The sequence below is a fragment of the Prionailurus viverrinus genome, chromosome C2, assembly GCF_022837055.1.
Source record: "Prionailurus viverrinus isolate Anna chromosome C2, UM_Priviv_1.0, whole genome shotgun sequence".
NCBI lineage: Eukaryota > Metazoa > Chordata > Mammalia > Carnivora > Felidae > Prionailurus > Prionailurus viverrinus.
Window position 1 is genome coordinate 148,172,821 of NC_062569.1, and position 16,161 is coordinate 148,188,981.

A 16,161-nucleotide genomic window follows, 5' to 3' on the forward strand; every position below is an offset into this window, starting at 1 on the left:
CCTCTTTTGTCCTGTGCATCATTCTGAACTCTGTCTCCCAAGGACAGGTCTTGGCAGGGCCTAGGTCACATGCCCACTTCTGAACATATTTAAGAAAATGAGGGATCTTCTCTCCTGTCAAGGTCAGCTTCGAAGGTCTGACTTCCTGTGCTAGGAACCACATCCTCCCTAGATGAATGGCACATGCCACCATCAATACAGGCCATTCGGAGGGTGAGATGTGCACTTGCTTTTGTCTCATTTCTCCACTTTGTGAATTCTTGCTTATGTAAGGCCACCACTCAACGTGGCAAGAGTGGCTATTTATTGCCCAAAAGTGCAACAGATGTCCACCACATCTTTTAAGCAAATCTCATGGAGAAGCTTGGGGCTCAACTGGGCAAATCATGGGATAAACTGTGGCTAAGTGGAAAAGTTGAGAGGACATGGCCATGGAACCAGGTTCACCCACAGAGGTGAAACCACAAAGACCATAGAGGCCCAGCTATAAATTCTAAAGCTGAGTCACCACTGGATCATGTGCTTCTTGCTAGAAGGTCCTCAAGGTACACCAGGAAGGACCCTCCCTACAACTTTAGGTCTCTCTTACAACAATGTTAAGCTTACTTGATGCGTGTGTCCTGTTGAGACTCTCAGGTAGGATCTGTCATGTTGGGGGGCTGGGGGACAGTGGCCTGTATCAATCATCTAGGGAAGAGGTGGACCTTCTAAGATTCCACATCTCTGAAATTGGTCTTGGCAGGAAAGAAAATCCTTTAGTCCTTAATTTCCTAAATCTAGATTTGGGGGAGTAGAGGCATGCTTAGGGTACTTGAGGGTCCTCTCAGACGTGGGAGAATGGTGCGCAGGGCACTGGGCTCAGAGACAAACTGGGGAGGGCCACAGCCCAGGTTATCCTGTCCTAGGAACTGCCTTCCCTCTGCTTATGTCATCCCAAGCCTTGAGGAAATTTGTATTTTGATGTTCCAGTCTGGTCTCAGCTGGGCAAGAAGTATTATGCAACATCTGTGGGTCTGCCCTTCCGCCAGTGCCCCCTGCCTGCAGCCAGGGTGAGTATGAGTATCTGAGTATCTGAGGGCTACATTCAGGGCTGAGGGGTCCATTTGTCCCCCTTAGCTACTGATTCCTGATCATCCAGATGGTGGACTGGTGGATTCCCTTCCAGGACTCCAATAAATGTATGCCGAGTGAACAAAACATTGTTGAAAAGGAAAAGCAACACTTGTAGGAACAGACAAATCGGCATCACTGGTGCCTGAGAGGTACTGAGGATGTCCCAAATGATGGCTGAGGCCCAGGGATGGGGACCCAAGCAGCTGGCAGCAGAGAAGTATGTCAGAAAGTAGTAGGCCCCAATCATACAAAGTCATGGGGGACTCCCACCTCTGGGAGGACCCCCGCCCTCAAAAGCAGCCACCTGCTGGTGGCTTCATGAGGAAAAGGAGTAGGATTGCACTTGTTCTATCAAGGAAGGAAAACTATAGCCCCGAGACACCAAACTAGCCTCAGGCATACAGAACAAGGGCAAAAACCATTTCACACATCTGGGAGCCAAAAGCCCCTGGGATGCGAGGCTCTATCCTCAGGGTGTTGGGCCAGGGTCCTGGTCCTACAGTCTGAAGAAAGGATCGCTGAAAAGGCTTGGAATCAGGCAGAGTTTGGTTTGTGCCTATTAATGAGTTCAGAATCTCGGTAACTTACTACTACGCCTGAAAAGCTGGCAAAGTTAGAAGGTGAAACACGGACAGAAAAGGCCAAGGCTGCATGATGGAGAGAGAAGTGTCACATTACAATTCAACAGGGGCCCCTGGGTGGCTCCAACGGTTAAGCATGTGACTCTCGATTTCGGCTCAGGTCACGATCTCATGGTTCGTGGGTTTGGGCTCCATGCAAACAGCACGGAGCCTGCTTGCGATTCTCTCTCACTCTCTGCCCCTACCCTTCTCTCTCTCTCAAAATAAATAAATAAAATTAAAAAAAAAAAGATTACAATTCAACAAACTCTGATAAACTGGCCAGGATATTTTTTTCTGGTCTGAATTTTAGTTACTTAAATTAGTGAATCTGTTTTTACACCAGCGAGTTTGCCTTCGTTACAAGAATAATCTCTGTCACAGTTTTTTATTTTTTATTTATTTATTTTGAGAAAGAGAGAGAGAATCCCAAGTAGGTTCTGTACTGTCAGTGCAGACCCTGACACAGGGCTCGATCTTTTGAACCGTGAGATCATGACCTGGGCTGAGATCAAGAGTCCGACGTTCAACTGACTGAGCCACCCAGGTGACCCTCTGTCACAGTTTTTATATCATCAATCAAAAAAGTTAAAAAATAGGGGTGCCTGGGTGTCTCCATCGGCTAAGCGTTCAGCCTCGGCTCAGGTCATGATCTCACGGTTCAAGAGTTTGAGCCCCATGTTGGGATCTGTGTTGACAGCTCAGAGCCTGGAGCCTGCTTCAGATTCTGTGTCTCCCTCTCTCTCTGCTCCTCCCCCGCTCATCCGCTGTTTATCTCTCCCTCAAAAATAATAAAACATTAAACAAAATTTTTTTTTAAAGTTTTAAAAATATTAATTCAGGTACTGAGCCAAAATTACGGTTATTATTGTTTATATAACAATGAACCACTGGATAATCATTAAAATTAACTTTATTAATCTTACTAATATAGACAATATTTATAAAGTGTCCTGTGCTGAAATTGAGGATTTACTAGAGTTTTCCAGTAACTTTACCATCCGTGATCCAATATTGAAAATGGTTTCCTTTCTATAGGTTGCTACAATTCAACTAGGTATCATACATCTAATTCCCATTAATGACATTCACAGAACCAAAGCCTTCTAAAATGTTTTATAACCATAGTTCTTATTATGTAGCTTTCTTTCACACTTTTCACAGTTTTGTTTAGAGTAATGGCATCATTGTAGCAGCCACGTAACTCATTTAATAGTCAAATATTATACCAATTAATTACCCCATCATGTAAGCAGAAAGTCCTGAAATTTCCTTTTGAAGATATAGTTTGACTTAACTATCACATACTTTACAAAATAACTTGCTCTTGGGGCACCTGGGTGGCCCAGTCGGTTGAGCTTCCGGGTTCAGCTCAGGTCATGATCTCATGGTTCGTGACTACGAGCTCTGTGTTGGACTCTGTTCTGACAGCTCAGAGTCTGGAGCCTGCTTCGGATTCTGTGTCCCCCTCTCTCTCCACCCCACCCCTGCTTGTGTTCTGTCTCTCTCTGTCTTTCAAAAATGAATAAACATTAAAAAAATTAAAAAAAATAACTTGTTCTTTCAAGATCAGAGTGGCAAGTGCCATTTTTGAACAACATCCATAATACAACACTCTAAATAAGGAAAAAGATCTGCTCAGTTTGACCACCCTCTGTATCTTTCTAGTTGCCCAGTTCTGTGGCTAAAGCAATTACACAAATCTAAAAAAGGCAGATTTTCTGAAAGTGGACAGAACACAATCTCACGAATGTTAATCTCTTTGTCATTCGTCAAAAGTGCAAACTGGCACAAAATCCAGACATCTTTTTGTGTGTGAAAGGGTTCCGAAGACAGGAAATTGGATCCCTAAATTGAGATTCTCATATGGAAAAAGCCTCTGGGGAATCTGATACATGACAAAGACAGGCTTCAGATAGATCTATGTAAACCTAACATTTCAATCTCTGATTAGAGATGAAGCCAGAGTGAAATCTTAAGTTTCCATTGAGCCCAAGGACTTTTTTTTTTTTTTTTTATTTCCAAAAGGATAGAAAATACACCCAAACTCTTTAAAGTGGCCACTGGAGTTTATTTCTAGAACAGCTATATCAACTATCTTGGCTGATGGATTTCTCTATAGCCAAGGTAACGAAGTTGGGAAGGAAAAAGCACAACCCAGATAGTGTGTGTGTGTGTGTGTGTGTGTGTGTGTGTGTGTGTTATTCAATAACCACAAGGAAGGTCTTTATAAAAAAGGGAGAGTACAGTAACTCCTTTGGGCTAATTTCCTGATCATAACATTTCCATCCACATGAAGAGTATCCCAAAAGTCTTAGAACAGTTTTAAACTTTAATAACCACAAGGTCTAAATGCAGCAAGCTTGCAAAGAACATTCATCATTTGGAGGTTTGCTTGCCTACATTCCATACTTCCATAGTTTTGTGACTTTTTATAATACTTCTTAGGGTTTTTTTTTTCATTGTTGTTAAAGTAGCTGTGAAGATAGCAACAGCAACGGTCTTTAAGTTACTAGAGCTTAAAAGTGCACTAAGACTTTTGGACTACCCTTTGTGATTCCCAGTCTGAGTCCTTGTCCTAATTCGTGTCACCTATGACTGACATTTAAACTCTGAAATGGATTAAACTGTTTTCTTAGGAGTTCTTTTCTTGCAATATCCTCAGAGCAAAGCTGGTTGAACACTTCTCTCGGTTTCTTACAGCTTTCTCACTTATACATCACTAGAGATGTGATTAGTTTTGTGAAAAGTGCAGAGGCATACATTTCTCAAACTCTTGTGTTGTAGCAATAAATCTCATCTCCTATGTATGACATCAGTACAACTGAAAATGATTTGGGGTAGTATTATGGATATTTAAATGGTCAGATTTTAATAAATTTCCACACATTCATCCAGTTAAAAAAGCCTGTCTTGACGCCAGGTATTTTCTCCCCTTCTCCCTGATCAGTGTTGTTTGGGTTTTTATCTGTGACTTCTTTTGTTTTTATAAGGGCTTCATATATTTCCTGGGCTCTGGCAATTTCTTTCTGTGCATCAAAATGGACTTTTTGCCTGCTCAGGAGGGGAACAATTAAATTAAAATCATTAATTCGCTTGTTCAGTTTCCTGATGTTTTCGTGAAACTGCTCACAAACTCGGTTCCACTGTTTCTGTTCAGTTGGTGTCATTGGATTCCCAAGTTTTTTCCTTGACACTAAAATTGCCTCTCTGAGTTGATCGATAGTATCCTTTATTTCCTTTTGCATGAGGATCCATTCTGGTTGGTATCCATTATCTATCAATATTCTGTTCAGGTTGTGAGTCATGGGATCAATATATGAACAGCCAGAAAATTTTTTTAGAGGTTTTCCCTTCCCACTGAGATTGTCAAAGTCTCCTTTGGCCATTGATTCCTGAATGAGATCCTCTACTAAACGCTCAATAGCCTGAGTTATCTTTTGTTCTTTACTCTGTCTTACATCTTTAACAATTACGCTATCAATGAAATACTGGCTTTGTAGTTTCTGCTTCTGATATTCCATCACTTGTTCAGTTGCACGGTCTGCTCTAAATTGCCTATATTGCTTCTCTCGTTGACTGGGACTTCCGAAACCAATACCTTCAAAACTTAAATAATGTCGGTGTTGGGGTGTTTTATATTTGAACTTTTCTTCCTCTTCCTCTGCTTCTTCAACTTTATTCTGTCCGGCATTTGCTTGTGCTACCACATGAGAAAGCACCTTCCTATAAGCTTCTTCGATCTGTATAAATGTTGCTGAATCCGCTGTACTAGAACCACCGTCTGGGTGGTATTGCTTGGCAAGCTTATGAAAAGCTTCCCTGACATCATCTGCAGAGCATCCTTCATCCAGATTCAGCAGCCTGTAATAGTCTCTCATCTTCTTTTTGGATTTCTGAGTTGACATCATTCTGTTTCTAATGACACCAAGATATGGAGGCATTTTCATTCGATTCGGTACCATTGAAGCATTTATCAGATGAGATCTTAAGATGTGAGCCATTATTACACACACTGTGTTCATAATTGTACCCAGAGTTCCTCCTAGCAATGATCTACAAACAGACAACAAGGAGTGAAGAAAGTTGTATTATCAGCAAATCTCATATTTTCAGCAATCAGGAAGAAATTACAGGTACCATGAAGGGCAGTTCTTTCTAATGCTGCTGCCACATTCTTACACCTGCTAGGTTTCTCTTGCGTTAGCAGAGAAATGGAAGTTGAGGATGTTTAGCATTACCATATTGTGATATCATCTGGATTCTACTCACTAACTAATCGCAGAATTTCAGAGCTGGCAAGTTCTTAAGAGATCTAATCCAATCTCCTCATTTTATGGGAAAAGGTAGGCCCAGAAGGTTAAGCAACATAACCAAGTCACACAACTAGGCGTAAGGAAAATGGGTAGGGTTAGGGCACAATAAGAGGCTTGCTTAATTCTCTGTATTCCTGGCAGATTATAAACTTCATCACCTCCACTATGTCTTTAGTGTATCACTGTTTTCATCATCTCAAGGAGTCTTCTCAGAAGACGTACGCACGTGAAACAGCATGGGAAAGCATGTACCTCATCTGACACACAGTTGAATAGAATCAAGTGTCCAAAAGCCTTTAAGCTCTATACCTTATCAAGAAGGAGCTGTTTGCTACATGCTAGAAAACCAAGACGAAAGGTGGGCCCTCCTGACATGTTAGCTGCTATTTTTCACACGCATGGTCTAGCAGAAAAGAAAAACTTATACCTAGACAATAGCAACGAAATGCTGTAAGTGGTTGAATTGGAAGTGGGATGTTGATGTATAAACGCTAAAAGTGAGCTTCTAGGGACCCCAATTTTCTGGACAGTCGGGGTCAACGGCTCGGAGAGTTGGTCGAGACGGTAGCGGCCGATCCAACCGTGGCCATTGCGGGGCAGTGGTCAGTCTTGACGCGGAACACGCCCCGCCCCGCCCCCTACTCACCTTCACAGCGGCGGGGAAGGGGCTTAGCGGCTCCCGCCCCCATGCTGAGCCTCTGCGCATGCGTGCGCGGCCTGCCTTTCGTTCTCGGGTCTCGCTGCGGTCCACGGGCGGCCCTGGACTAGACCATCTGCCGGCTTACACTGAGGGGACCACAGAGGGGACGGAGGGCAGAGTCGTACCTCATGTACGGGGCAGAAGTCCTACTTTAAAAGGGAACCCAGGAATCTCTCCTAAAATGAACTGTACCCTGTAGGACACAGGCAGGACGTTTCGGAAGGCTCCGCCCCGCCCCCGGGTGATCCGCTCCGCCTCCGCGCCCACCTCCAGCGGGAGGTGGTCCGGCCGACTGGGATTGTGGGAGGTGTAGTTCGCCGCTAAGTGCGGCGCGCTCCGTCCTCCGCCGCGCGGGGGCAGCGAAAATGCGGCGGTGGCCTGAACTGTGGAGAGCAGAGTGGTGAGTGGGGGTTGGGACCCTTGAAGGCGCAGTGGTTCGGGGGCGACAGCCCTTGGTAGTTTGCGTTTGAGAAGGGAAGACGTAGTCGTTTCCCTGTTCAGGACCTGAACAGCCTCTTCTGGGTCTGCAGATGGGGCACCAGCGCCGAGTCGTGAAAGTTGTACCCAGCCCAGAAAGATGTAGCTAACCCAGGCTGGAAACCTAGTCTTTGGGGCGACTGGGTGGCTCAGTCGATGAAGCCTAGGACTTTGGCTCAGGTCATGATCTCTCGGTTCGTGGGTTCGAGCCCTGCGGCGGACTCTGTGCTGACAGCTGGGAGCCTGGAGCCTGCTTGGAACACTGTGTCTCCCTCTCTCTCTGCCCCTCCCCCTTGTGCTTGCGCTCTCTTCCCCCCCCCCCCCCTCAAAAATAAATAAACAACAACAACAGAAACCAAACCTAGTCGTTAATTCAGCAAGTCCCTCCTGAGGAGCTCGCTTAGCCAGGTATTGGTAGGTAGGGGATGAGGGGTGAGGACAGTCCAGGGCGAATTCAAAACAGGGGTCTCCTGGCTTTTAAGCTCATCCACTGTCATGAGGATTTCCTGCTCCCCCTCTTGAATGGGGAGGTAATTAAAAAAAAAAAAAAAAAATAAATAGAAAAAGGCAGAAAATTGGAGAGTCAGACCTGGATTGAAAATCCCTTTTCTTCCACTTGCTTTTCTCTGTGTCTGTTTACTAGTAAAATAAAGGTACCAATAAATGGTAAACGTATGTTTAGCACTTCCTTTTTGCCACCTACTGTGCTAAGTGCTTTATGTATAGTCTCTCTCCCTGTTTTTCTTTAAAGTTCTTGTTTATTCATTTAAGTAATCTCTGCACCCAAACATGGGGCTTGAACTCATGACCCAGAGAGTAAGAGTCACCTGCTGTACTGACTGAGCCAACCAGGTGCCCCTATGTATGGTCTCTTTTAATCCTTACACCAGCCCTGAGATAAGTGCAGCTATTTTCCTCATTTTACGTGTGATGAAGTAATAATTGCATCAAACTCACTGAATGTTTGTGAGAATTACACAATGTATGCAAGTCACTTGGCACAATGCCTGGCAAATTAAGCCATGTATTTTATTACGACTATGTCTCCTAAAAGGAGCAGAAACAGGTACTAGCCTCTGTAAGCTTTTGAATTATAGATAATACAATAATTTGCTACCTTTCACGTAGTTGCACTGAAAAATATTTAAATATTGATGCAGAGGGATTTCCGTATAAGCAAACAATGAACATAAAAAGTTCCTGGGGCATTGGGGCACCTGGGTGGCTCAGTCAGTTAAGCGTCCGACTTTGGCTTAGTTCATGATCCCACGGTTCGTGGGTTCGAGCCCCCCGCGTTAGACCCTGTGCTGACAGCTCAGAGCCTGGAGCCTGCTTCGGATTCTGTGTCTCCCTCTCTCTCTGCCCCTCTCCCGCTCATGATCTGTCTCTCAAAAATAAATAAACGTTAAAAAAATTTTTTTAAGAGTTCCTGGGGCGCCTGGGTGTCTCAGTGCGTTAAGCGTCTGACTTAGGCTCAGGTCATGATCTCACTGTTTGTGAGTTCAAGACCCGCATCAGGCTCTGTGCTGACAGCTCAGAGCCTGGAGTCTCCTTCAGAATCTCTGTCTCCCTCTCTCTCTGCCCTTCCCTGCTTGCACTCTTGTCTTCTCTCTCTCTCTCTCTGTCTCTTTCAAAAATGAGTAAACATTAAAAAAAATTTTTTTTAAGTTCCTGTTTCTACAAGTGTTAACTTTCTAGCAACATCTTAAACAGCATAAAAGGGGAAAAAAAGCATAAACACAGCTTTAAAAACTACTCGCATTTGTAGAGTACTTTGCATTTTTCAAAACACTTATCACAAGTCTCATTTTGATGTTTGCATTTTAGAAGTTACTGTACTTTAGCATCAAATAGTTAAGTGACTTTTGTAAGTTACTAGAACCTTAAGTCCATTTCTGTCTTTCAAGAGGGTCAGTTTCATAGTGTGATTCTGTGCTTGTAGAAGGTGAATTGGAGTTGACTGAGTTATCCATTAGGAACACTTTGCAGCTGCAAAATGCAAACTAGCTAACTGACCTGGGGAATTATTTTTCTCATGTATAAGAAATGTGGAGGTAGGCAGTTTTCTGGTATTGGTTCATCTACAAAGAGTTGCCACATTTGCTTTACCATTCTCTCTCTTTCTCCAAATGTATACTTTTTTTCCTAAATCATTTGAAAGCATTGGAAAATTATATAATTCAATACTTTACCGAGGATTGAGCATTTATTTCCTCAAAACAACATTTCCTTACGTTACCATAGCACTGTTATCAATTTGGCAGATTAAATATAGATATGATATTTAATGTAGTTACTATTCCCCTTTCAGCAATTGCCCTCATGATGTCCCTCAGAGCAACACATACACTTTGAAGTCAGCAGGTCAAATGAGTAATAAACCAGAGCTTTCTTATTCAGTTTAGGTATGGGCAGAAAGAATCAACCATTTGAAAATATGGTTCTTTTCCTGTTAAAAAGATGGCTCCCTACTCTGCAGTCAGTATTCCTAGCGATGATAAGGTGTGGTCAAAAGATCAAATTCAGGGGGCGCCTGGGTGGCGCAGTCGGTTAAGCGTCCGGCTTCAGCCAGGTCATGATCTCGCGGTCCGTGAGTTCGAGCCCCACGTCAGGCTCTGGGCTGATGGCTTGGAGCCTGGAGCCTGTTTCTGATTCTGTGTCTCCCTCTCTCTCTGCCCCTCCCCCGTTCATGCTCTGTCTCTCTCTGTCCCAAAAATAAAAAATAAAAAACGTTGAAAAAAAAATTTTTTTAAAGATCAAATTCAGAATCTGATCCAAACACACAAATTGACCAGCTTTTTTTTTCTTTTTAAGATTTTATTTTATTTTACTTACTATTTTTTTTGGTGGGCTCCACCCCCAATATGGGGCTCAAACTCATGACTTCTGAGATCAAAAGTTGCATGCTCTACTGACTGAACCAGCTAGGTGCTGTTTAAAGATTTAATTTTTTAAAAATATTCTCTATACCCAATGTGGGGCTTGAACTCACAACCCTGAGATCAAGAGTCACATGCTCTTCTGAAAGGCTCCCTTGACTGGCATTTTTTTTTAAGTTTATTTGAGAGAGAGAGAGCAGCATGAGGGGGGGTGGGGCGGTGCAGAGAGAGGGGGATAGAGAGAATCCCAAGCAGGCTCCATGCCATCAGCAGATGGAGCCTGACTCAGGGCTCGATCCCATGAACCCATTAAGCAAGTTACCTTGCTTAATTAAACTATAGACTTATTTATTTATAATTTTTTAATGTTTATTTTTGACAGAGAGCAAGAGAACGTGCAAAGGAGGGGCAGAGAGAGGGGGGACAGGGAATCTGAAGCAGGCTCTGCATTGACAGCCCCCCAGTGCACGGCTGGAACCCACGAACCGTGAGGTCATGGTTCCATGAGGTCATGAGGTCATGGCCTGAGCTGAAGTCGGATGTTCAACTGACTGAGCCATGCAGGCGCCCCTAAACTATAGACTTTTAAAAACACGTTCATTGTTAAAAACACATATAACGTTGTTAACCATTTTCAGGTTATATCATGATTAAAATCAACATGCTTGAACCTCTCTCATTTTCCACAAAATACAATTATTATCTCATGTTTGTCAGCTAGGATGTAGTATAATCTTACATAAAGACCGGTTTTATTTATTCATTTATGTAATTATTATCTTTTTTAATGATTACTTTTAAGAGAGAGCACGTGAGAGTGGGGGAGTGGGAGAGAGAGAGGGAGTCAGAGAATCTGAAGCAGGTTCTGTGCTGCTGGCAAAGCCCGATGTGGGGCTTGAACCCATGAACTGTGAGATCATGACCTGAGCCAAAGTCAGATGCTCAACCGACTGAGCCACCCATGCGCCCAAAGGACTGGTTTTAAATGAATGTATGTTGGATTCGATGTCTGTGCATTTCCTCGTTTAGAACATCTTTTTTAGAACATTCTTTCACAATATAGTTGAGCATTTTGAAAACAAATGTCCCTGGGCACCTGGGTGGCTCAGTCGGTGAAGCGTCCGACTTTGGCTCAGGTCATGATCTCCCGGTTTGTGGATTTGAGCCCCACGTTGGGCTCTGTGCTGACAGCTCAGAGCCTGGAGCCTGCTTCCGATTCTGTGTCTTCCTCTCTCTCTGCCCCTCCCCCACTCACGCTCCGTTTTCTCTGTCTCTCAAAAATCAATAAATGTTAAAAAAAAGAATTACATATACAGAGGAGAGCAGACAGCAAGAATTTAGTTGGCACACCAAAACCTAATCATTAATTGTACTGCCAAGTGGGTAGAAAATAGAGTGATATTTTTCAAAGTTATTAAAAACCAAATTTCCTTACATTGTAGTTATATTAAATATTCACTGAGCTCCTGTGGGAGGCGGGGCGCTGCAACAGAGGCCTCTTCTCTCTGTTCTCTCAGATGGGTTTTTTTTTTTCCTTCTCTTTTGTTTGCTGGTTCCATGAGAACTGCAAAGAGGTCGATGTCTTGCCAGTAAGTTGCCATAGTAACCAAAAATCACACTTCCCTCAAGATTGATTTATGGTTCAGTCTGCATCCTAAAACCTCAGGTCCAATGATGTTTGCTGATGGTAACGTCTGGAGCTACAGTTCCTAGAACCACCATGAAGATGCCTTCCTCTCCAGGTGCCATCATTTGTTTTTGTTTTTGTTTTTGTTTTTTAATTTAAGTAGGTTCTGCACTGAATGTGGGGCTTGAACTCATGACCCCAAGATTAAGAGTTGCATGCTCTACCAACCGGGCCAGCCAGGCACCCTTCTGGGGTGCCATCTTTTTTTAAAAAATTTTTTTTTTCAACGTTTATTTATTTTTGGGACAGAGAGAGACAGAGCATGAACAGGGGAGGGGCAGAGAGAGAGGGAGACAAGATTGGAAACAGGCTCCAGGCTCTGAGCCATCAGCCCAGAGCCCGACGCGGGGCTTGAACTCACGGACCGTGAGATCGTGACCTGGCTGAAGTCGGACGCTTAACCGACTGCGCCACCCAGGCGCCCCTGGGGTGCCATCTTAATTCACTTTTAAACTATTTGATTAAGAAAGAGTTTGATGTAGAGTGCCAGCTTTTTTTTTTTTTCTTAGTTTATTTATTTATTTTGAGAGAAGGTAAGCATGCCTGTGTGCGTGTGCTCGTGGGGGAAGGCCAGAGAAAGAGGGAGAGAGAGAGAGAGAGAGAGAGAGAGAGAATCCCAATCAGGCTCTGCATTGTCAGCACAGAGCCTGATGTGGGGCTCGAACCCACAAACCATGAGATCATGACCTGAGCTGAAATCAAGAGTCAGGTGCTTAATCGACTGAGCCACCAGGTGCCCCTAGAGTGTCAGCTTTTAAAGAAAGAAGGCAGTGGGGCAACTTATGTAATGTGACAACACTCTACAGTCTGGGAGGGGGATGCAGTGAGGGAAAGGTACTGTGGGAAAGAGAAGATTCACATTCTTTTGGGTATTTCCTCCTTTTTCCTCTTCCCAGCTAGGAAAACCACTTGTCAGGGTCTCCTGCGTGGGCCACATGCGGGGGCTGTGGCACTTTGCTCATGGTAAACTGCCCTCCACCACCCGGGATTTCTGATTTTCATTTTTGGTGTGGAATTCATGTGATGATTTCTTGTTACTTGAGCCTGAATTATCTGCATTTAGTGCGGATCTACAGCACTCTCCGTTCCTTGGAATTCTGAATATTGCGCATACCTCCCGCTAACCACAGGCCAGGAGTGGGGAAAACAGATGCGCACCTGCTGTCTGGGAACCAGCGTTTGAATTGTTTCTAACCCGTCTTGCATTTACTCAGTGTGTTTCGTGAAATCACTGCTTTACAGCAGAGCTACCATGTGCTTTTCTTGCCCTTCAGAATTTTTTTCCAGCTTTATTGAGGTAGAATTGACAGAGAAAAGTTGTATATTTTTAAGGTGTACAATTTGATACTTTGATATAGGTATATATGGTGACATAATCACCACACTCAAGCCAATTAATCAAGCTAATTAACATATCCATCACCTCACAGAGTTACCTTCTTTTTTTTTTTTTTTTTTTTTGATGAAAACACTTGAGATCTACTCCCCTAGCAAATTTCAGGTATGCAATACAGAATTGTTCACTACAGTCAGTCTAGGTGTTTTGGTAAGTTAAAAAGACCAGTATGTGGAGGGTTTGCCTCCTTTCACTGCTTACCAGTTGTCAAAGATTTGAGCAACAAAACTCTAATAAACACATTAAAACTGTCACACAACACTATTTGCTAGAGAATCATTCAAGATGCTTTATAGAAAGAATAGGTTTTAAAGCAAATCTGATTCCTAAACAGCTTTGTCATGGGATGTAAGGCTGCTTCCATTCAAAAAGCTCACTCTCTGGGATGTCCCTGAGTGACCTTTTCATCTTAGGGCTTGTCCAGAGACATCTCAGGCTCTGGCGAGGTGATGCTGGCTCATTTGGTCCGTGCTGTTCTCAGAAATGAGCATGTAAATCCAGTTTGTTACCCAAACTCATTCTTGATTAAATAAATAACATTTCTTGTATTAAATGAAATTGAAGAATCATATAATTTCTGTTCCTTACTTGACAGCGAGGTTGTGGGGGATATCCACAGTGAGTGAGTGGTTCTGTCCTTCTTCTTAGGAAATACATGTTGAAATATTTATGGATAAAGGGATATGATGTCTGCAAATTACTCTCCAATGACTTAGAAATAAACACATGTACAGGGGCGCCTGGGTGGCGCAGTCGGTTAAGCGTCCGACTTCAGCCAGGTCACGATCTCGCGGTCCGGGAGTTCGAGCCCCGCGTCAGGCTCTGGGCTGATGGCTCGGAGCCTGGAGCCTGTTTCCGATTCTGTGTCTCCCTCTCTCTCTGCCCCTCCCCCGTTCATGCTCTCTCTCTGTCCCCCAAAAAATAAATAAACGTTGAAAAAAAAAAATTTAAAAAGAAATAAACACATGTACAGAGCAAGGGAGAAAGAGAGCAAACAATAAGCCACATGGACTGAAATGTTCGTTGGAGAAAATGGGTAAGGTTTATTTGGAAGGTTTTTGTATTTTTGCAACTGTTCTATTAAGTGTTAGTCATTTTTAATTCTTTAAAAAGAATGTATTTGTGGGGTGCCTGGGTGGCTCAGTCGGTTGAGTGTCTGACTCTTGGTCTCGGCTCAGGTCATGATCTCATGGCCGTGGGATTGAACCCTGCCGTGGCGTCTGTGCTGACGGTGGGGAGCCTGCTTGGAATTCTCTCCCTCTCCCTCTGCGCCTCATTTGTGTGCATGCGCACATGCTTTTGGTCTCTCTCAAATAAATTAAAAAAAAAAAAAAGTAAGTGAGCAATCAGGTCATGGAAAGACGTGGAAGAACCTGAAATGCACATTGTTAAGTGACAAAAGCCAATCTGAAAAGGTTACATATTCTATGATTCCAACTATATAAACCTATAGAAATAGTTTTAAAAGCTCAGCGGATTAAAAAAAACAGGCAAATGACTCGAATAGACATTTCTCCAAAGAAGGTGTACAAGTGGCCAACAGGTCACTTGTATGCAGGGAAGCTCAACACCACTGATCGTTAGGGAAATGCAAATCAAAACCACAGTGAGACAGCATAACACGTCCACGAGGGTGGCTGCTATCAGACAAAACAAAACAGAAAATAACAAGTGATGGTGAAGATGTGGAGAAACAGAAACCCTAGTGAAAATATAAAAAGGTGGAGGCATTTTTGATTGTCACAACTGGGAATTGTTCCTGGCACCTAGTGGTTGGAGGCCGCGGATGCTACTCAGCATTTCACAAGGCAAGGATTATCTGGCAAAGAATTCTCTGGCCCAGAATGTCAATAGTGCTATTTCAGGGGCCCTGCTGTGGACTATCCTTTCTCTCCTTTCTCCTTTCCACTTATTTCTCCCTAGATCTATTACGGTTCAGACAAGGAAGAGCAGGATGTTGGAATAAAAGAGACCATGGAAATCTAATCTTAGCCTTCTGAAAGAGAAAACGGTGACATGCCCAAGGCCACATGGTTTGTGGCAGATTTTTCTGCCAGTCTAAATCTGCAGATGGTCTAAATCTGCAGATTCAATCTGCACAGTTAGTGCAGAACTTTTTCTGTAGCCCTCCCTGTCCAGAGGGCAAACATGATTACGTGCTACAAAAGGGAAAGAAAGTGCTAGAGTATTTGCATGTTGGCTTGGCGTATAGCTTTCTAAAATAACAATCTCAGGGGCACCTGGGTGGCTCAGTCAGTTAAGTGTCCGACTCTCGGTTTCGGCTTAAGTCATGATCTCGCGGTTTCGTGGGTTTGAGCCCCGAGTATGGACTCTGCTGGCAGCAGGGAGCCTGCTGGGGATTTTCTCTCTTTCCCTCTCTCTCTCTGCCCCTCCCCTGCTCATGCTGTCTCTGTGTCTCTCAAAATAAATAAAGTAAAAAAATAAAATAGATAACAATCTTAGTTCCAGGAGGAATTTGTTTCAAAATGTAGTTAGTAGTGCCAGAACTCTGTTAAGTCGTTATTAGATTTTAAGTTAAAATAGGGCCATTGGGGGGTGCCCTCTAATGCAATCTGATTGTTGTCCTTGTAAGAGGAGGAAATCTGGATACACAAAGGGACACCGGGAATGCATGTGTGCAAAGGAAAGACTATGTGAGGACACAGTGAGAAGGCGGCCTCAGAAACCCTGATCTTGAACTTCCAGCCTCCAGAACCTCAAGAGAGTAAAGCCCCAGTCTGTGGCATTTTGTTACGGCAGCCTAAGCTGACTGACATACGGGCCTGTAGGATCCTCATACGTTGGTTCAGTGGACTCCAGGAATTTGTGTTCTCCAAACTGTTTCCTCCCAGATGGAAAACTCTAAAGGCAAGTAGAGGCTTAAGTGCCCTCAGTTCCCTGTTGCTGGATGCCCGTGTCCTGCAGGTTGAGCTTTGGGCCGCTGCGGCCTCTTCCTTACCTCCTCCACCCAGG

At 43.7% G+C, this 16,161-nt stretch overlaps 1 protein-coding gene across 2 annotated transcripts; it reads right to left on the reverse strand.

Moving 5' to 3' along the window:
- Positions 1 to 4,584: 4,584 nt before the first annotated feature.
- DNAJC28 (DnaJ heat shock protein family (Hsp40) member C28) lies at positions 4,585 to 6,991 on the reverse strand. 2 transcript variants are annotated; one of them, XM_047873930.1, is made up of 2 exons: positions 6,696 to 6,991; positions 4,585 to 5,789 (listed from the first exon to the last, which is right to left on the reverse strand). In XM_047873930.1, exon 2 carries the CDS (start codon positions 5,756 to 5,758, stop codon positions 4,598 to 4,600), a length of 1,161 nt encoding a protein of 386 aa, XP_047729886.1. In that variant the 5' UTR covers positions 5,759 to 5,789; positions 6,696 to 6,991; the 3' UTR covers positions 4,585 to 4,597. The 2 variants fall into 2 exon arrangements, with proteins under 2 accessions (XP_047729886.1, XP_047729885.1); XM_047873929.1 differs by having other exon boundaries at positions 6,875 to 6,982.
- Between the last annotated feature and the right edge of the window lie 9,170 nt (positions 6,992 to 16,161).